This window comes from Anas acuta, chromosome 1 (assembly GCF_963932015.1).
Source record: "Anas acuta chromosome 1, bAnaAcu1.1, whole genome shotgun sequence".
In the NCBI taxonomy this organism is placed as follows: Eukaryota; Metazoa; Chordata; class Aves; order Anseriformes; family Anatidae; genus Anas; species Anas acuta.
The window spans coordinates 6,350,360-6,371,611 of NC_088979.1; the positions used below are offsets into that span (position 1 = coordinate 6,350,360).

Genomic DNA, 21,252 nt, shown 5'->3' on the forward strand with positions numbered 1-21,252 from the left:
TTTGAACTCAACCACTTCATGGTCACTATGACCGAGGCGGCCACCAATCACCACATCTCCCACCAGACCCTCTCTGTTTTCTAGCAACAGGTCTAGGAGGGCACCTTTCCTAGTTGGCTCCGTCAGCGGCGACACGGCAGGGGGTCCACCCCCATTTGGGGTGTCTCACCCCGGTACCTCTCCTTGAGGCCCTGCAGGGAGTTACTCCACAAGTCTATCTCCCGCTCACACTCCCTCATGGCCCTCAACCTCTCCACCTCCTCCTTGAGCTCCGCCACCATGCGGATCAGGTCATCCACCTGCTCGCACCTGACGCACGCAGCGTCTCTGCCTCCCGCCGATGGCAGCAGCAGGCTCTGACACTCCCTGCATCCGGTGACCTGAACCGCTGCATTCTTTAACGGGCAGTCGGTCTGGGTGTGTACCGACCTCCTGGAGAGCGCACCGTGCCTGGTGGAGACCATTATCACCTAGCTAACGGCTGTCGTTAACAGGTGTTCGTGTGGGCAGGGCGTTGCTCTCCGCCCTTCCTGCTCGCCCTGCCTGCGCTAACTGCCGCGCCACTCCCCTCTGCCGCGCCACGCCCTGTTTGCCCGCCCTGTTCGCCGCGCTCCCTAGGGGCTGCTTTTGGCTCCGCCTTCGCCTCGTCAGCCTCCCTCACGAGGGCTGCCGGGTCCTGGCGGCTCCCTGAAGTCGGCTCGATGCCCGAAAGTTAGCCCTGCCTGGCCCGATCCCCCGCTCCGCTGCAGAACGCGTCTGCCCCGGAGCCGATCGCCTCGGCAAATGGCGAGGCACTAGCAAATTACCGTCTATCATACAAAGATTTATTGGAACAGAGACAGCCAAAATGTTAATGCATGGTGGGAGCTCCAGAGGAAAATAACTTCACAATAGCATGCAGATAAGAGAAAAAAATCTGTATTATATGTAAAGCCATTAAATGTTTTTTTAGGCAGGGATGTCAGGATTGCTATTTCTAACCACAACATGCCCTGTAACCTAGTGACATCCTCAGCCTTGATTTAGAGTCAGGGGCCCACCGCTGCAGTTTATCTGGCACCTCACAAAGGAATAGCTTCAGGGCTTATTTAGGAACGGCTTGAAGGTGGAAAGTGAGGGGCCTGGCACCTGTCCCCGCAGTTCAGCAAGTACTTGCCCCAGACACTGCTTCAGGACCATGTTGCTGCCTCTGACTGAGGTCCCATGACATGGCTGCAGTTTTCTCTCATGACATGGCTGCTGCGTCTGACTGAGGTCGCATGACATGGCTGCAGTTTTCTCTCAAATGCTACAGTTTGTAAAACTCTTAACTACTACCTGGACAGGAACAGAAGTCTGACAGTGTGGGGTTTTTTTATTTTTTAATTTTTTTATTTTTGTTGTTTTGGTTTGGTTTTTATGCTGTTGCAGTGATCTAACAGTATATTCTATGCCAGAAAACTAGGAGAGTATTTAATGAAATTCAGTGAACCACAGCACATCTGTGGAACTGGGCTTCGCAAACACTGCACAGTGTAAAATATTGCCACTACCTCCTCAGGTCTTCCAGCCCCTTGTCTGATGTTCAGTCCTCAGCGTGGTCTCACAAACACTCTGCCAGAGTTGCAGGCTGGTTTCTTCTTTACTTTCTTTTTCTCTTTGTGAGGATTGGAGATAGTTTCAGTTTTCTGAAACAAAGGATGTTACAGCCATTAAACAGCCATCACTGAAACTTGCTACCTCCCAAGACAGGCTTTAGAAATCCATGGCTTTAATAACCACAGAATACTGTATTTGTGCTGAAGCCGGGGTAGAATATAGTGGCAGGGCATGAGATAGCAGTCACAGCAAGGCAAAATGTGAAGGTCCCTTGGTTACAGCAGTCACAGCAGTTTTTGAAAATCTGCCTCAGTAGAAGTTGCCTCCTGCCTCAGCTATTGACACGTAATCACGTGTCAATCTGATTGATCACCATTAACGGCCAGTGGGGCTTTCCCAGACTGCTACTGGTAGCAAACTACCTACAGCCACTCCTCCACCGTAGGAATGAGGGCACTATGTCGTAGTTATCTCAGATTTTTAAACCTGCCAGGTGAGTAGAATGGGTAACATCCTACAGTGTGCTGTGGAAGCAGAAAGTGACTTTTTTTTTTTTTTTCAAAAGGAGAAAGCACTTGGCCAGCCAGAGGGTGGCAGCAGCAGGGAATTGCTCAGCTCTGAGGACATAACAGAAAGCAAACAGCTGTGGGAGCTTCACAGTGTGTATGTGGTGGCAAGGAAAACAGGGACAGGTAACAGAGAGGGGAAACTGTACGCAGGAGGGGTGCAGAAACAGTCCTGCAAGGGAGGGCAGGAGGAAGAAACCATGGAATGGGGTAGACAGAGATGGAACAAGCTGTGTAATGCAAGTTCCAAGGGAAAGCTGCAAGAAAACAACAGCAATTCCCTGACTGCTCTGTGGCTCAGAAGCCCTCAAAGCAACAACAACAACAACAACAAAAAAGGTATTTTTGGAAGCAATTCATAATTTCTTAGAAATGTCTCAGTGTCCTTTAAAGCCATTTGACTCAGCAGATGGTAAGCAGGCCATGCTGGAAGGATGGTATCTGCAAAAGCACCATTTGTACTGGCCATCCAGTAGGAGACTTGGTACAGCCAAAGGGTCCCACAGTCCACATTTAACTACTCAAGCGAAGGCTAAACCCACACGTGGCTTAAACAGTCGGAAAACTGAGCTCTAGCTGCCTGTTTCCTGCCCAATGCACTCACTAAGCATTTTTTCCCATCACGCTTGGAAAAGGACCCTTGCCCAGTAGAGATGCTCCAAATACCAGGCTGTCATCCAAACCTGGCTGAAGATATCAGTGCTTATCCAGCAACCCAATTTCTCCTCCAAGAAATAAGTAAATGTTCCATGTGAAGCACAGACCAGCTTCCCCATCCCATATGACTGCCCCAACAGCCTGTACACCTGTTTTCCCTCCCTCCCTCCCTCTGGATCTGTGAATATTGAGTTACAGTGGCCACACAACCATAAGCAGGGGGGGTGACTATGGCACCATCTCAGTAGAGCTGACACTGTGCTGGCTGAAGCAGCCCCTGGGGACGCATCTTCAGGCCCCTCTTTGGCAGAGGAAGGCCCTAAATCCAAGTGCCCCATGTTGTCAGTAACTCCTCAGCTGACTTTTAGACTGGTTATAGCAGGACCAGCAACCAGTTGCATGGCCAAGGCAGTGCAATGGCCAAAACAGCCGGTAAACAAAGGTCCAAGAACAGCATTGAACAGCCAGGCCGTGCACCTTTCACACTGGCTCTATCTTTGGACAACCCAGCAGTGTCACTGCACACCGCTTCCCACCTGCCGTAGCAGCAGGAGCCCAGGTGCCTCACCAAAGGCTGGACTGCATGGCAAAGATCTGAGAAACAGGACATTGACTTATCACATTGTCTTGTGGGAGATTATATGTGGCAGAGGGAGACCTGAAAAGCCAGCTCTCCTGTCCCCAAACTTAGCATGTGAACTTCTGATCTGTCCTCAGATGTGATGAAAAATGTGTCTATACGTTTTCTGTCTTTGCCTGCTAAGTCAACCAATCGTTCATGCCAGTATCTGCTTTGCTGTCAGTGGACTTGGTAATTAAGATGACACGAGACCACTTGCTGAAATCAGTCATTGCACACAGCAGTACAGCACTCTGCCCATTCACTTGCCAGTCTGGAGTAAAAGGAAGGAAAACAAACCTAATGACAAGGAGAAGAGCTATCCTGAAAGAATACAGATGCTTCTCTGCCAGGGCACAAGGAGAAACTGCTATCTTTTCAGAGCAGAGACACTGTCAGGATGCAGCAAAGGCTGCTGCTTCCCTCAGTGTCCCAAGCTGAAAGCTGCTGACACATTTACTCTGGTATTTCCTAGCACCATGCTGTGGAATCTTAGCAAGAATGGATGTGCACAAGCAGTGGGACAAGTCTCTGTCCCACACTCTGGGAAAGGGGCCGTTCGGGTGGCACGCACCAGGGCTGCAGGTGGCTTGCAGGTTTCCTCCAGTCTCTCTCTCAGGTGGCTTATCTCAGCACGGTAGTCATCCAGCTGGCTCTCCAGCTTCTCCCGCCTGACTCGCTCGAATTCCAGCTGAGCCTCCAGCTCCTTCACAGCCCTGCCAAAAGCAAAGGAGACAAACGGAGCATAAAGCACATCCAAGCATGTCCTGGCTACTCCACGTGTTGGCTTTTTTTTTTTCAGGAGCAGGTTAGTCACAGCAGAAAACTGCAGTTCCAGTGTGCTCCTGGCTTAAGACCCTTTGCAAAAGCTTCAGAATGTACTGTTTTTCTTTCTCCACAAATCAGCTGTGCTCAGCGCATGACCATCTCCACCGCGAGATGGCGACGTTTTCCCACACATTGAGCCAGCTCCAGGGTTTTGAGCAGGCTGCAACCCAGGTCTTTCTCCAGCTGCTGAAGAGGGAGAAATGCCCAAGAGGTAGAAGAGTTGGCAGGAAACAGAGAACAGGCATAAAACTGGTTTTCTGGACAGGCCAGGGGCAGTTTCTTCATTTATGGCTGGTTCCTCCACATCCTTCCTAAAGTGATTGGGTTAACCACAGATGAGGAATGATCAAATGACAGCCTGCATGGCACCGACTAAAGGAAAGCGGAAGCACTGGCTGATAAACAGTTGCACAAGTCCTCATCAGTCACCCCCACAGTGGCTACTAAATTAACTGAGATTCCTGGAACTGGTTAGCTGAGACATAATTCAGATATATTCTTATAACAACAATTGACCTCAACAGCTGAGTCATGTGGAGTTGAGCTGGCTCTCATCTGTAGCATGAGTTAGCACAGCTACAAAGACAGAATAGTGGTTAAAGGAAAAGGGAGATGTCTGCCATGTGGATTCAAATAGCAGGGCAGGAAAAAAAGCTGACAGAAGAGCTACTGCATTGCCCAGACCAAAACATTCCTGACTCACAGTCCAAAGCGACCGGCCTGTGTCAGCCTTACTGACACTAAAAGAATGACCTGTGCTTTTGCAGGGAACTCAGTGCCTGGGGGAACAAGGTGACTTCTTGCACACTCCGGATTTGTGGGGCACAGCTCCAGCACGGTGTGGCACACATGCGGTGGCATTTGTTTCCATGCTATGCAGCCTGGCCCTGCACAGCAGCTCCCATCAGGCCTCTAACAGCAAAATCTGAAAGAGCAACCTTCCCAAGTGGCAATTCCTGCTTTTCATCTAGTAAAATGATGCTGTTGATAAATATTTTTAAATAATGAGGTTTTCTAGCATATGACACAAGCATCTTGGGGTTTATACACAGGTGTCTGTCAGTATCCTGAGGAGCAGTATTTCGGTTTCAAAAGGCCAGACAGGATCTAGGGATGCTCTCTAGCCTCCACAGATGACATCCCTCAGAGACCCTCACAATTACTGTTTTACTAGTTTAGCCCCACATGCCATGGAAAGCAAAATCCCTTACAAGAGCCCTCTAACAGGCACTGCCAGCTTTTCAGTAGCTGCTGTATCCAAAATGAGCTCTCATTTCTGCTGTTAGTCAACAGTGACTTTTCCAGTGCTGCAAACATGTTGCTCTAGTAACACGTTTGGTTTGCAGTGGCCCAAACGTGGACATGGACACGCTTGTCTACAAGAATTAAGAACAAAATGCAACCAAAGGTTTGACAGATAGAATAGGGACAGGATGTTGCTTTCTTGTTTGAGGTCTGAATCTTTAAGAGAAATAGAGGCATTTCTTTAAAACTTAGACAGTCTGCCCATCTAAACATCTAACTCATCTAACAGAAACCTTTTATTTAATGGAGACCCTGAGAATTAGGCAGAAACTATGTAAAGTGCTTCACATGCAAAGGGAGGTTTGCTGAGATTTCTATTTTTGTGGTCTGAAAATGACCTAATGTCTTCATGAGCACAGAAATACACTGCTCTTGACAAAGAAATATAACAGGTCATTAAATAACTCCTCCTGTATATGCACTTCCATGCAAGCCATGCTAAGACTAATGCTTCTATTCAGACTTATTAAAGTGCATACATGTATTCAGCATCCTTTAAAAAAAAAAAAAAAAAAAAAAAGCATAGTCAGGATTTATGTAGAGACTACTGCACATACACTGCAGGAAAACCTGAAGGCAGAACAGGTAGCCCTGCACAAGTAAAAGAAGTACATACACATAATAATTTGTGTTGTACTGTAAGGCTGATCCTGGTCACAGAAGTCCAGAAATGGCCAGGAAAATCACTGAAGTCCTTTTCTTTTTGGCCTGGCTAAAGTTGGTAAGTGGAAAAGACAAAATGGCCAAAGCAATTTGAGTGTAAGGTAGCCTTAAAGAAGGCTTTAAAATGGGCCTTGCTGAGTTAAACATTACCAGAGGAAGTTAACCTTACTTCTCAACATCCCTTTGTTCTTTTTTCATCTTCTTCTCCTCCTCCGTTATTCCTCCCAGTTGTCTGTAGTTGCTGTAGGCAATTTCTAGAAGATGCTGAAGTTCTTGAATCTTGCGATAGGCCCTTACTGTAAGACAGAGACCTCCAGGTAGGTAAAATGCACAGAGAGAACTGAAGACAGTCATGCTGAAATCCAATAGTCTGGAAAAGTCTCACAAAGACAGAAATCACACTGCTCAGCAGATACTGAGATGTATCTGACACCCACACAACAGACAGCTCCCAGAAACAAGGAGCAATACAATGCAGTTTCACCAACACAGATTAAAACACTGGAACAGATACGTTCTGACTGTCCTGCACTATGCTTCCTAATTTTCCACAATTTGTTTGAATACTCATCAGTACAGATACCCTGTCACCAAACTCATCCTGCAACAAAGTCGCATCAGTTAGCAGAAACTGTGCAAGTAGGAACAGAATGTCTCGAGACTACCTTTTTGAATAAGGAGTGATGAAAATGCTTACTGCGTGCGTTCCTTTTCTCTGCTTTGTTCAGGATTAAATCTTCTTTGCTATCCGTACTCCCTTCCACACCATGTCTTTCAAAAAATTTTGCATTGTTTGCATCTAGCTCTTCATCACTGGAGTTACTGTCTCCAGTTCTTTGTGTCAAAAGTTCCACAGCTGCCAGCTGGGCAAATCTGCAGAGAGAACAGTTAACCTACACTGATACATCCCCGTAATCTGTAAAAGCATAGCCATGCTCCCCACATATGATGGAAACTCTCTGAAACTCTTCATGTTCCCATTTACAAGAGGGAGTTTCAGGGTTACAGGAAGCATTGGTACACAAACTACGAGCAGCTGATCTGCTTTCTGCAGTATTCTCCCAGCATGAGCTCTGCCTCACTGAAATCCTATGGCAATGACTCCCACATCAGAGAGATCTTTTCCTGTGTAGGATTTCTTAACTGAATCTCATCAGCAACTGCATTATTTTTATTAATGCAAAAAATCAGACAGCTTTCTCTAGTTCTCATTTACTTTGTGCAGTTGGAGCATACAGGCTTACGACCTTCCTTTTGCAAATCAGTTACTTTTCATCCTTTATGTCTTGCCACGTTCAGAAAAAACAAGGTAAACATAAATCCTTTTACAGCTACAGTACTGCTTTGCTTGTTACTCAGAACTGGAATTCACGGACTTGACCTTTTCCTCCCTCCATCACTGAAAATCAGAAGTAATTACAACTAAGCTGACTTGAGATTGATATATAAATAGTAAGCAAATAAATGACTGCGCTACATGATATGTATTGCTACCTCTTGGCCACATCCTTTGGAGTCTCTCCAGCATCATCTGTAATGTAACAGTCAGCTCCCCTTTCAAGCAACCACTGTAAGCAATGGACGTGCCCCTGTTCAGCAGCTGGGGAAAGGAAGGTGCACACAAGTCAGTTGTATTCAGCTGAAGTGTTTCAAACCTCATACATCCCCCTCTTGACACAGTTCAATGTGCCAGAGGGTGGGTTGATTAAGACCCCACAGGTGAGATGCTGTTTCAGAGAAGCCTGCATTTCTAGATGATCAAGTCATATGGGCATGCCCATTTTTAGGGAAGATTCTGCAATGTGTTTTTGTGCCTGCCCCTAGTCCTGGAAATTTACTTGCAACTCTTGCTGGAGAGGAGCTAAACTAAACTTGCGCAGTCTCAGGCATTGAGCACAAGACACACAAATACCTGCTGCCTCGCATGCTCTTGCTTTGAGGTCTGCATCTCACCCATTTGCAGCAAAGTGCTGTCATCTTTTCCTGGCTCTGGGCTCCCACACCTCACACAGGGTCGATTGGACCAATCCATGGCATACAGTGCTGGCTCACACAGAACAAGAGAAACAGGAGCTTTGTGCTGGAGCTACAGGCACACTTTTTGGGCCACATCCTTAAGGCAATGCCTCTCAGCTGCAGCCCAACGCAACGGCTTTGCCTAGTTGTGTGATCTAGCACAGCTACTGCCCATGCCGTGTGGTCCCCAGGAACGATGTCTCACAGGATGGTATTTGGCATATCTGGCTGAAAACAGCCAGCCCTTTTTCTCAGGGAAGAATAATTCTGTCTGTCACAGCAACCCATTTGGATAATTGTCATGTTTGTTTTCATATATAAAAAATAAGGAAATGCAAAGACAATCAGCCATAAATTTTCCCTCAACATTTCATCAACACTGCATGTAAAGATTGGACGAAACAAGTAGCAACATTCCACGAAAAGGAGTAGGAAGGAATGTAGAAAACACTTTTAAAATCCCTTCATATATTTTTTTATAACGGGAACTTCAGTTATCTTTTTAAAAAATCTATTGTTATCTAATCAAAAAGAATTGTAGAAAATAGTGTTAAAAGTGTATTACAAGAATACTTCCCACTATTTTTTCTCTCCCATTTCATGGGACAGGTTGACCATGAGCCAGAAATGTGCTCTGGTGGCCAAGGAGGCCAATGGGATCCTGGCATTCATAAAAAGGAGCGTGGCCAGCAGGTCAAGGGAGGTGATCCTCCCCCTCTACTCTGCCCTGGTCAGGCCTCACCTGGAGTACTGGGTCCAGTTCTGGGCTCCCCGGTACAAAAAAGACAGGGATCACCTGGAAAGAGTCCAGTGGAGGGCCACAAAGATGATATGGGGCCTGGAGCATCCTATGAAGAAAGGCTGAGAGACCTGGGTCTGTTCAGCCTTGAGAAGACAAGACTGAGAGGGGATCTTATCAATGTGTATAAATACCTGAGGTGTGGGAGACAGAGGGATTTGGCCATCCTCTTTTCAGTGTTTTTTGGGGACAGGACAAGGGGCAATGGCCACAAAATGGAGCCCAGGAAGTTCCGCACTAACATGTGAAAGGACTTCTTCACGGTGAGGGTGACGGAGCACTGAAACAGGCTTCCCAGGGAGGTTGTGGAGTCTCCTTCTCTGGAGATATTAAAGTCCCATCTGGATGACTATCTGGGCAGCCTGCTCTAGGGAACCTGCTTTGGCAGGGGGGTTGGACCCACTGATCTCTTGAGGTCCCTTCCAACCCCTACAACTCTGTGATTCATCTTTCAGGCATTACTAAGAAAACCCCAGACACAAGAGGACTGTTCTTCTGTAGTGCTAGCACTCCACTGCAAATCAAGGTGTTAGATACAAGAAGTTAAGCTTCCTCCACAGCGTATAGCAAATTACTTTGTTGTGTTTTTTATAACACATCTCCATGGTAGCAATATGTTCACCAAATAATGGCCCAGACCATAACACAGATCACTGTTATGAACGACTAGCCCATGTTTCTAAAACTGACATCTCACCTGATTAAAAAAATAATAAATTTCAGTTTAGATGCTGTTTTCTTTTTCATGCATGTATAAATTTTCTGTATTGACTTCAGCTTGTTTTAAAAGTGACACCTACACATACATGCATCACAAAATATGTTTTTCAGGCTGCCCTTTCAAGCCCTCAGGAAATGAGACACTGTTTTTCATTAAGTTTATCTGATGAGCAGCCACTTGAAAAACTAAGTAAACAAGCCAGCAACGAACGGTAACAAGCTGAAACACAAATCATAATTACTGACCTTTGTGCATGAGAGTGGATCCCTTATCATCCCGCTCATTAATATTGACTACTCCAGTTTTCACTAATCTTCTAAGTACCAAAATGTCCCCTTTGAAAGCAGCGCTATGGGCTGGGAAAGCTAAAACTGAAAACGAAACACGTGTTTCCAAACAGATACCAGTAATTCCTCTAAACATGTTCATATTTGTCTCATACAGCTTACTTCTCTCATAACAACTTATTCATGGAAATTTCATAGGCAGGTTAACGCATCTTTAATCAGTTAAAACACAGCTGCATTACTAGCACTGTTCATCACAGACTTGACTAAACATGTCTCGGTTATGGCTACAGGCATCTTATACAGCTTGGAGATGAATTTCAAAGACCTGGAATACCTTTGTTTCACAGTTACTGTTCTATTACTGGTGGTAACTAGAGTCATATGCCTATTTTGAATTCCACAGTCTAACCAAATATATAAACTAGTTTATTTCTTGGTAAAAAAAACTACTCATAAAGAAAGTTGGATTTTTCCAGTTATATTTAGAGAGAGAGAGAGAGTATTGAAAAAAAAAAAAAATATATATATATATATATATATATAAGTATAATGACAAAAGACTAGTGGATAAGGAAAATAAGTGCCTGGAAAAAGTAGAAAGGTGAAGGAGCAGTTCTTATATCTGTGCTCTGTGGAATGTTGTCCTTATGAAGCTTGCCACACTTGCATCTTTTGGCAGTTCTGACTGCAGTAGTACTGCTGGTTAACAAGTAACCTTAATTTTAGTAGAACATTTCCAGGCTGAACTGTTATTCAGTATAAGTAAAGAATTCCGAGCAGGCAAATCTGAAAATTCATGAAAATTATACAGCTATTCTGGATTTCTGCTGGAGTCTAAGAACGTGCATAACTTGGTATTCATAGCGCAACAGTGCGACAAGTTTTATTTTGATTATTATAAATCTAAGATATTTATAAAATCACATTGAGAATCCCAGACTGTAGCTATCAGTAAGTGCAGTAACTATTGAAAGCAGTAGCTGTTCCTTACATTGATGATATGAAGGTTGCAATTCTCGTGTAAGTTTTCAGAATCAAGTGTTTTATGAAATGACACCTATTTTAACAGTATAAATTTTAACAACATTTTAGTGTTCGATCCACACTCACCTTCCTGTGTCTCTGGATGCTCCTCCTCTTTTTCCATACTGTTAATATATTGCAGAATATTATCTTTATAGAAGCGCTCAGCCAAGTCCCTTGGAGTCTCTCCATGGTCATTCCTGGCTTTCAGCATGTCCATGACACTGGCCATTTTACTGACCAAGAACTTAAAGCAGTACAGATGTCCTTCCATTGCTGCCAGATGTGCTGTAGCCCAAAGTAAAACAAAGTAGGTTAGAGCAAAGCACTGCTGACTACCAAGAAAGCAGTGCTCTCGCTACCAGTTAGATCTAGCTCCTCCACCAGCACCTGAGCCATCCAACACTGCACAACAAGAGGGAGCAGCTCCAGTTGGTCAGGGGATGCTCAGCTCCTATCCAGGATAGAGTCCAGCTGTATGCAAAGGAGGTAGAAGAAAGCTGTCAAGGGTGGGATCTGCAAATAAAATTCCCTGGCAGAGCTGACGGCGGGAGACAACACAACACTGCCAAGAGACCTTTGAGCTCTAGCTAGGAGAGTGCACTGCTGGGGTGCCCTGTTCCCCATGAACTGAAATCTCACTGCTCAGCAGCTCTGATCTGACTTCATTCTCCTAGGTGGACTCATGGACAAAAGTGACAAAGTGAAAAGAAACGGTATCTTAAGGTTAACTTCTGTTTATTAGTCAGATGGTGCAAAACTGATCCAACTCTTACAAATCCTCTTCCAGATAAGCAAGAATCTCAGGGATGAAACTTCACCTTTTGGAATGAAATCATATTAAATGTATGCCCTATGCAGAAAGCAGTCAAAAAAGCTTGAGGCTTTCTGCAAAAATGGAAAAGAGTTGGATTCTGTCCATGTCTTTCTGCAGTTTCAGTGGGATGCTATGGAAGACACATACAGGAATTTTTTACAGACAGCTTTTAACCTGTGTGTTGCTGAGTGCCCAATGTTTAACTGCTGTATGTGATCTGCAGGCACACTTCTCGGTGTTTCATCTCACCTGTTATAAAATCAAGCTAACACTATTCTCTCTTCTCCAAGCAGTGAGTGGAAGAACTATGTCTGTGAAAAATTCAGGTGTCACACTATGATTAAATTATTATTACATTTAGAACAGGCTTAACTGGTAAGAAATAAGTGAAGCATGGCCAAAACCTGAATACAGTTAGAAAACAAAATGTTGAATTAAAGAATGCAGAGTATTCAGGGCACTGAATGAGACAGTGTTCTTCAAAAAAAAAAAAAAAAAAAGTATCTTTTTACATAATTAAAGCCTCTGCCATAATACAAATATGATTCTATGACAAGGTGCAGTCTTACATTTCTTAAGTTTTAGGAGCATGGAATTGCAACCTCAGTAAACTCCTTTTAGTATACTCAAGTAATTATTACAGCACTGGCCAGCTAATCTTGAAGCTGAATTATGTAAAAATGATTTAAATTTACTTGACTGTTTCAGAAGCTGAGGAAAATACTCTAATCTGTACAGCATAACACTCCTGTTAATCATTTATTAGGAGTATTACAAAGCAATTTCTTTCCTCTGGATGATAGGAGGATCAAATGAAACAGAACAAAGGCTGAACAAACCAGCTTCTGTAAATGTCAGAAGAGTAACAAAAGCAATTTTCTACTAACATGTATATACAGAGCATTTAAGTGGAACTGTGCTGGTATTCACCATATCTCCATACTAGATTGTGACATCAGGGAAGTGTTCCCAAATGCAAACAAAGCTACCTTCTATGCTGCCCCCAGGGTGCCTAATATCACAAACCTTTATCGCTTGAGCCAATACACCACATGTCCTACCGGGATGTAAGAGCCTCACATCCTTCAACAAAACCCACGTTTGAAAAACAAAACATAGATATTGGTTTACTGGTTAAATAGTGCTTAATAGAGGATAAAAGATTTTGAAAGTAGATTTAAAAGGATAACTCTAAACCTCTAAACAAGTTATTGATGGAAAAATATGCTATTTGGAACAAATAATATGACTGACCATAAGAAAACATGTTAAAAGGGAAAGGATGCAACAGGAACAAAGGGTATGAGCAACAGCATTCAACTTACAGAGGACTGAGGCAGTGGTGTGCTAGGCAGAGGGATGGTGGAGAGACTATGAAGAGAGTGCCCATTTTTTTGTGCTAAGGTGACTGTGCACATGATTACGAAAAGAGTACAGACTGCAGATAATATAGAAATTCTGGTATTCCAGAAATCAAGATGAGGAAATCAGAGGTTAATGAGAACAAGGGTTTTACCAACCTAGTTAAGAAACATTTGGATACCAAAACCTGCATATGAACGTGCCAGAATCTGCTCACACTGGCACAGCTGGCACACATTCAACAAAGAGCAGGTAGCAGCTGGACCTGCCTGCTGCCCCACCTACCCTTCCCCTCCTGTGACCTCCACTGGCACACGTGCTCCACCACATGCTCAGGGGATGCTGCCCTCTCAAAACGAGCCTGCTCCCAACATGAGCTGTTCCAGCACCCTTAGCTCTGAGCCTTGCAAGGAACAGCAGGAGCTGAATAGGATGCTGGTGCCAACTGACAGCTACTTGGGATTTTATGAATTCCCTCATCGCTATAAAAATAGAGCAACCATGTGTATTGCATGGAACCAACTAGCAAATTATAGCATAGCATCACAGAATGGTTTGGGTTGGAAGGGACCTTAAAGCCCACCCAGTTCCACCCCCCTGCCATGGGCAGGGACACCTCCCACCAGACCAGGTTGCCCAAAGCCCCATCCAGCCTGGCCTTGAACACCTCCAGGGATGGGGCATCCACAGCTCCTCTGGGCAGCCTGTGCCAGTGCCTCACCACCGTCTGAGTGAAGAATTTTTTCCTTATATCTAATCTAAACCTACTCTCTTTCAGTTTAAAACTGTTACACCTTGTTCTATCAAAACAGTATCTCTTGTCCAACCAACGCTGATAGGTGTCCTTTGCTTAAGGTGTGCTAAGATTATCATATATCACAACAACTGTAATCCAAAGATTAAGTATACGATTTATCCTGACATACCTGGAAGGTTTCCATTGTTATCCACATCATCTATGCATGCTCCCCATCTAACAAGAAGCTGCAAACACCCCAAGCGACCATGAAAAGCAGCATAATGAACAGGCTTCCAGTCATTCCTGTCTGAAACATTTGCATTCTGAAATGAAAACAGCAGGTTAATTCATTCACTTACAAATCTTAGACACGGAACAAATTTTATAAGCAGGAACCAGCTGTTCATTGTGTTAAATTATTTCCATCAAATCAAATAATATTTTTCAAAGTTCATGTCATATAAATAGTTCCCATTCCAAGATGGGTATTTTTCACTGTTTCTTGGTTGTATTGAAATAATATATGCAGAAAAGGTAGATGTTCAGAAATACTTCTATTGATGTGTTGATGATTATTCTTAAATATACATCTGTATTTTTTTCAGTCTATGTCGTTTACTGTATAGGATTTGTACAATCACAAAAAATCACAACAACCTCAGTGCCTGATCTTCATTTGGTGACATCCCCTGTCAAATGGTGTTCCACATTATTGATTCTCTTTAGATTTTTGGAACATTTCTCTAACATGTCTTACATTCAAAAAAAAAAAAAAAAAAAAAAGAAAGAAGTTTAACCTAAGAATAAATTCCCACACCTGCCAACAAGAATATGCCAACAAAGATTAACCTACAGTCCCAAATCTCAGTTAAACTAATGAGTTTTGTTGGAAAAGGACAGCAGACTTTGACTCCGCACTAGGAATCTGCAGGTAAAAGTCTCACCGCTCCACTTTGCAGTATGGTTTGTAAAGTGTACGACTGCCCATGGGCTGCAGCTAAGTGTGCCGGGGTGCACCCACGGTCGTCTCGAGCTTCTAGGTTTGCTCCATTTGATAACAAAGCCTAAAAGAAACACAAAGCCTAAGTTCAGAAAGCAAGCTGAAAAAGCAAACATAGCCTAGCAGGATGACTTAAAATGATCAGCTGGGTAACTCTGGGGTAACGTCAAAGCATTGTCACTACACAAAATAAATCTTTTTGCGCAGATGGAACAAATAGGTGCACTGCTTTTAACAGCAACTCAGTTCCAGCTCTAATGTTGTGAAGATGAGATACTCACAGCTCTATTAGGAGCCCTCTCAGCTGATCTTCATAATGACTGTGTCCAAACTGCAGCCTGCCTTACTTTTGCTTGAGAGTAAATATTTACACATACCTGCATGCAAGCATCCTGTCCTCGGATAGCCGCAAGGTGAGCTGCAGTCCAGCCTCTGACAGTTACCTGTGTTATGTCAGCTCCGTGCCAGAGCAACCAGTGAAGACACTGCTCAACCAAAACCAAAATCTTGTTATTTAACTATTCTTACTATGTGTCTGAGGCACATTTTAACTATAAGTTAACAGTAGATGTTATATTTCAAAACTGCATCAGAGTACTTCTTTATGGAAACATGACACCTCAGAGCATGGACTAGCAGGTGAGGTAGACAGTTTCAAGGCTTCATCCAAGGGCACAAAAGTAGAAATAACTACTAACTCAGACCCTAGCACTGGTTTTACAGAATGGCTTCTTCATTTTACTCTTCCAGATTTAAAATGTAATCCGTGAGAACATACACATGGCATAAGGTAAAAGCATTGGAAAAATGGTGCAAACATGCTCACTTGAACTCCAGCTAAAATTACTGGCAGGAAAAACACCATGAACTAAATGTAATGCCTCATTTCAGTTATTAAGCTCCTTAGGGTGCATGTAATCCCACCTCTCTTCTCATCCTTTCATAGCTTAGTTTAGCTTTATTCACCTTTTTCCACCACAAGTTATTGCTTTCAATGGAAAGCTTTAAAAAATTATAAAAAAAAAAGGCAAGAGAACTAGTTAAAATGTTTTGTTATATATTATCATTATTTAATATATTCTTTTAGGCCAAGCTCCACCTCTGGTTCCTTCATTGTTTCCACCAAGGAGCTTAGTAACAAACAGATGACAGATAATCCAATAAAGCCTTATACATTAACTGCAAAGTAGGAGAGTCAAATGAGAAGTGGCAGAATTTACACATGTAGAAAAGGGTGGGCAAGCAATCTGTTTTTAGGGTTGACAGCATGATCATCAGCATTTTTTGACAGTTTCTGTTCATTCCAGTAACAGAACTGCATTTCTTGAGTTTAGCAATAATTTTACATTTTTTCCTTTGGGACATGATTTTTATATGGTTATACATGACCTTACTGTTTCAAAGTTAGATTGCAAAAATATTATGCAAGAAGACTGTAACAAGGAGATAAGTGTTGTGCTGAATACAGCAGCTCGGTCCTTTTGGAAATTCAAACGTTCATGTACCAAGTACCTGCTGATTTCTGCATCAACATTCAATGCTTTTATTTCTTAAAATAAAATGTGTTAGCACTGTTTCTAGAGAATGAGGCACAGGACAGAACACTGGTAAACAGAATGAACAGGCTCTCATGTCACTTCTCACTTGGTTCAATCACCTTCGTGCCTAGAGAATGTGTACATGTCCTAGAGGATTTTCTCATTGTATACATCCTAGCAGAGTTTCTAGGTGTCCTGAGAGAAGGAGAAACACAACAGAAACAAAAGAAGGTCATAAATCTAGAAGGGAGGCCATAAGGCACACTTTTCTCAGAGTAAGAAAATCGCCGATTTTGTAAAATCTGGCAGTGTTAACTATGTAAACTGTGGCTGGGACTTCAGAAAGGCAAAATAAGATACTAAAAACTGTACTTCTGTTCTCAGTGAATATATTTACTGAGAAAATCAGACAGAGATTATTAATTTAGCTTGATCAAAGCCAACGACTTTGTGTCCAGCCTCTCCTAAAGAAGGAAAACATTAACTCACAAAAACATTGCTGTGTCTGAACACCAACATCATATTTTACCTCCAGACTTCCAGAGTGTGCAGCACAGTGCAAAGGTGTGAACTCGTGGACTAAATCCACCTCGTTAATACTAGCTCCTCTTTTTATCATTGACGCAAGTTGTTCTACATCACCGGCTTTCACTGCCTCGTGTACACTAGTGTACTTTTGCTGCTTCTTGACAGCTAGTGAGGAATAATAAAAGGGCATTAGCCAGTCCAGTAACATTTCAGAGAGAGTAAACAAGTGATGAGTCTAAGAATCATCAGGGTGACAGCTTTATAGGAACCAACCCAACATGTTCAGAGTAACTTCTGAGAGTGAGCCTTGTATCAGCAGGAATCCTTAGCCTCTGTTTGTCAGAAACAAAGCAATACTCAAAAATGTGAAACAGCCATGTCATCTCCAGCCTCAGAAAATGGACCAAAAGAAGCCATGAATAAGAGCCAGAAGAAAGATGACAAGAAACATGGCAAGAGCAGGAAAGCAGAGCTACTCCATCTACATATGCAAATACTGGAGCAGGTCCACCGCAACACTGGCTCTCTTCCAAAATTGTGGGCATCACAAACTCTTTCATCCATCACATCTTCAAGTGCATCACCAGGGGGGCTTCTCTCTTGGGCGAACAAGCTCTCAGCCATCACTTTTCAAGTGCTCCACGTGGCCGTGCTCCCACTGCTGCCTGAGGACTCAGCATACCATGGCATACTGTGTTGAGGGCACCAGAGCCTTTACCAATTAAGCATAGCGTGTAATTGCTCTTGACTGAGCTGCACAAATCAGCTTCATTACAAGCTCATGTCAAAATGAAAGCTGCTACATCACAAAAACAATTATTTATACAATGTGTTAGTCATTCCGTGTCGTTCCCTTGCTGTATCTATAGCATTGCTCTGGCACAGGTTGCTTTGTTGGCCTAAAGTTTTGCCCCCACCAAAGTCAGTAGCATTTTCATTGACTTCAGTAGCATGGAATAAAACTCTGAACTTAGGTAAAGGCAGCGTGGTACAAAAGTATCTGTCACCGGGATAAACTGTATTCTCCTTCAGGCCTTTTCACTGATTAACAGGATAACTGGGAGCACTGGGAGTCAGATATCCAAACTCCCTTGCAACATCTTGGCACTTTGCCTGAATTGGTCAACAGAAATAAGTGATGTAAGTAGATCTAATGGCTGAACAACAGATAGCTAAGTGTATGAGTAACTCAAAACAATTATTAATTACCTTCTAGAGTAGTCATCATTCCAGCAGCAAAATGCACTAACACTTGGATTAGATTTCACACTCTAAGAAGTCTTGAAGAAGTAGGCTACTGTTCGGCAAATCAAGCATGTGGGAAAAGGTTGATCTTAAGGTATTAGTGCCTCAGTTTCCCTGCCTGTAGAGAAGAAATGGTGGTAATAGTTCAAACTGTTAAGCGTTTTCTGACCAAAAATATTAGATATCAATGAGATGCTCTGTGAAAAGGCTACTGACACATGTAAAAAAAGTGCTAATATGATGAAAAGCAGCCTTCACAGTTTACCTGTGCCTAATTTCATGTAATCTGCAGCAGGATTATAGTGCTCTAGTAGATTTGGGGTTGCCACAGAGAAGAAAAGAGGGGTTAAACTGTTGCTGTAATACAGACGGAGATTAACACACACTTCTTGATCTTGTGGCTGTGTATCATCACTTCACTCCCACTTGCCCAAGAGACAGGCTGTATCATTGCCCTGCACAAAGCAGCTTCCGTTAGGAGCTGGGACTCTTACTATGCAAAATGCTGTAAGAACAAACAGCAGCAGCACTGAAACAGAGAATAATTCAGGTTGGAAGGGACGTCAGAAAGTAATCTAGTTCATGTTTTTAAATAATAATTACATTTTGCATTTCGGGTTCTTTGTTTTGTTGTTGTTTTTATTTGCTTCTTTTTAAACAGAAAATATCACCAGGGCATAATTTTCCCACAGGGGAGTCATTTCTCATTATGTCAAGTGAGGGTTACAGACTTCAGCACAATTAGGCAGCCTTACATCAGAGGAAATCTGGTCAATTACACTACTTGCCAAAGTACTAATGTGTTTAACACGACTTTCCAGTGCAACAAGTTCAAGCTTTTTTTTTTTTTTTTTTTTTTTTTTTTTTTTTTTTTTTTTTTTTTTTTTCCCAGAAGTAATACAAATAGCAACACACACTCCCAGCCCCCAGCAGAAGGAATTTTGCCTCCTTTCCCCCTCTGGAAGGATCAGTGACCTACAGCTCCACGGAGATGGATGCCAAATGCTGCTGCACAGCTTCTTGACTCAGGCCAGCAAGAGCAAGCTGTAGGCTGCGATTGAAATTTGACAAACAGCTGTTAACAAGAATTTTGTACGAAATATATTTGTTCAGTCAGCGAATGACATCTTTCATAATTTTAGTGCATTTTTTTAAAATTGAAACTGTTATCAAATGCTCATTCACTAAGGAAAAATTCCCCTGTAGAGTTAGGTAAATATTGTGGCAACAGTACCTGACCAAAATTCACTAAAGAATTTACTCAGCATGGGGAAAAGGGTCAGTTTTAGGTTTTCCCTATATTTCTCTAACACAAAAAGAATCCAGTGCTACGCTTCTTAGCAGTAGCTCAAGGCAACAAGGACCCAAGCCCCACAGTAGGCGAAGGCACAGTTATTGGGCTGGGGGGTTAAAAATACCAGTTTGGGGATGACCTCAGGGCTGTGCCACCTTTTACCAAATGCTTGGCAAATATCGATCAAGCCTGATATTTTATATGAGCCTCACGTGAAATGGATATGTTAACAGATAGGGGCACCTCGGGCAAAATAACTGAGGGGGAAGGGAAGGGAAGGGAAGGGAAGGGAAGGGAAGGGAAGGGAAGGGAAGGGAAGGGAAGGGAAGGGAAGGGAAGGGAAGGGAAGGGAAGGGAAGGGAAGGGAAGGGAAGGGAAGGGAAGGGAAGGGAAGGGAAGGGAAGGGAAGGGAAGGGAAACTGCGGGCAAAGCACCTTCACCAGCCGGAGTAGGAGGCAGCGCCGCAGCTGCTGTTGGCATGGCAGCCCCTCACGGCACAAGCAGCCTCACTCGTTGCGCCCTCCTCCTCCTCCTCCTCTTCCTCCCCCTTCTGCCAACCGTCGCAGCGGTGTTGCCATGGGCACAGGGCCCGCGCTCCCGGCGGGCCGCAAGAAAATGGCGGGCCGGGAGCGGCGGCCATGGCACCTCAGCGGCCCTGAGGCATTTTGGGCACCGAGGGATGGAGCCTCGGGGCTGGGGCGCTGTGAGGGGGCTGCAGCTGAAGGGGGAGGTGTGGGACTGCCTGAGGCAGCAGCGTGGAGTAACTGATGCTGGGCTGCAGGTGTATGTTCCGTCTGTAAAGGACGGTTCCTCTGTGAGAGCTGGGATAAAGCTGCCTGGGGATCGCTGGGCAGGTTGGCAGGAAAAGGGTATCCCGAGCTATTTGTTGTTGGTTTTTGTTTGTTTCCAATGCCCTGGCTTACCACCTTTGTGGCATTCCCCAAAGAGAGGCACAAACCAATCACACCAATCACTATCATCATCCTCAGACTGTCATCCATGTATTAACCAAGAACTATTCAAACCGCTTGTGCTCTTATCTGTGGGATAATCTGACTAACCACAATTCTTGTGCTTGTAACCTCTCTGCACTGAGATGTTTCAGGGTACAAGTTGTTTGTTTTTTTCTTTTGTTTTTTTTTTTTTCCTGCAGTTCAGAAGTCCTGTTCTTCAGCCCCATTAGCCAGAAGAATCCAATACCCTGGAGGGAAACTGGGTTCCTTTGATGGGGCCAAAAAAGCACTCTGCATTTGAAGGCCCATTCCCAAATCAGATTTACAGGTGTGCACTGATAATTACATCTAAATAAAATCCATTTCGAGCTTAATTATCCTTGTTAGAAAGTTGCTGTCAATCCTCTTACTGCACAAGGATGTCTCAGCCTATGCCTTGAAACCTGAGTGAGAAAACTGGGAACATTGCAACTAACAGCACATTCACAGCTGATTTTCTACTTACAGCTGATTATTTCTACTTATATCACACACTAAGTCTAATTCTGATCTTCTGAGTATCCACACCACAAGAGCAATACACTAGGACTACTCTTTCACTTACTGTTTTGTGTCTTACTCCCAGCAGCTTTAAAAGTATGCACTCCCCACATAGCAGAGTGAATAAAACCTTAAATGCAGGTGACATACTATCCCAAACAAACATTGTAT

At 43.6% G+C, this 21,252-nt stretch overlaps 1 protein-coding gene across 12 annotated transcripts; it reads right to left on the reverse strand.

The window, feature by feature from the left end:
• Positions 1-802: 802 nt before the first annotated feature.
• On the reverse strand, positions 803-21,156 carry ANKRD42 (ankyrin repeat domain 42). 12 transcript variants are annotated; one of them, XM_068658911.1, is made up of 14 exons: positions 20,023-21,132; positions 18,560-18,799; positions 18,259-18,412; positions 17,051-17,214; positions 15,361-15,468; positions 14,928-15,047; positions 14,171-14,306; positions 11,153-11,353; positions 9,998-10,123; positions 7,711-7,816; positions 6,914-7,089; positions 6,386-6,512; positions 3,995-4,136; positions 803-1,667 (listed from the first exon to the last, which is right to left on the reverse strand). In XM_068658911.1, exons 3-14 carry the CDS (start codon positions 18,275-18,277, stop codon positions 1,572-1,574), a joined length of 1,521 nt encoding a protein of 506 aa, XP_068515012.1. In that variant the 5' UTR covers positions 18,278-18,412; positions 18,560-18,799; positions 20,023-21,132; the 3' UTR covers positions 803-1,571. The 12 variants fall into 12 exon arrangements, with proteins under 12 accessions (XP_068515012.1, XP_068514929.1, XP_068515360.1 ...); XM_068658828.1 differs by lacking the exon at positions 18,560-18,799; XM_068659001.1 differs by lacking the exons at positions 803-1,667; positions 18,560-18,799 and adding an exon at positions 2,956-3,694 and having other exon boundaries at positions 20,023-21,137.
• Between the last annotated feature and the right edge of the window lie 96 nt (positions 21,157-21,252).

What these genes read in the sequence shown, in the direction of transcription:
- ANKRD42 (XM_068658828.1), bottom strand. An exon ending in AGAGAAAAGGAACGCACGCA is followed by an intron (nt 6,513 to 6,913) that starts GTAAGCATTTTC and finishes TCTGTCTTACAG; the next exon opens with TAAGGGCCTATCGCAAGATT. An exon ending in GCAAGCCACCTGCAGCCCTG is followed by an intron (nt 1,668 to 3,994) that starts GTGCGTGCCACC and finishes CCTTTGTTTCAG; the next exon opens with AAAACTGAAACTATCTCCAA.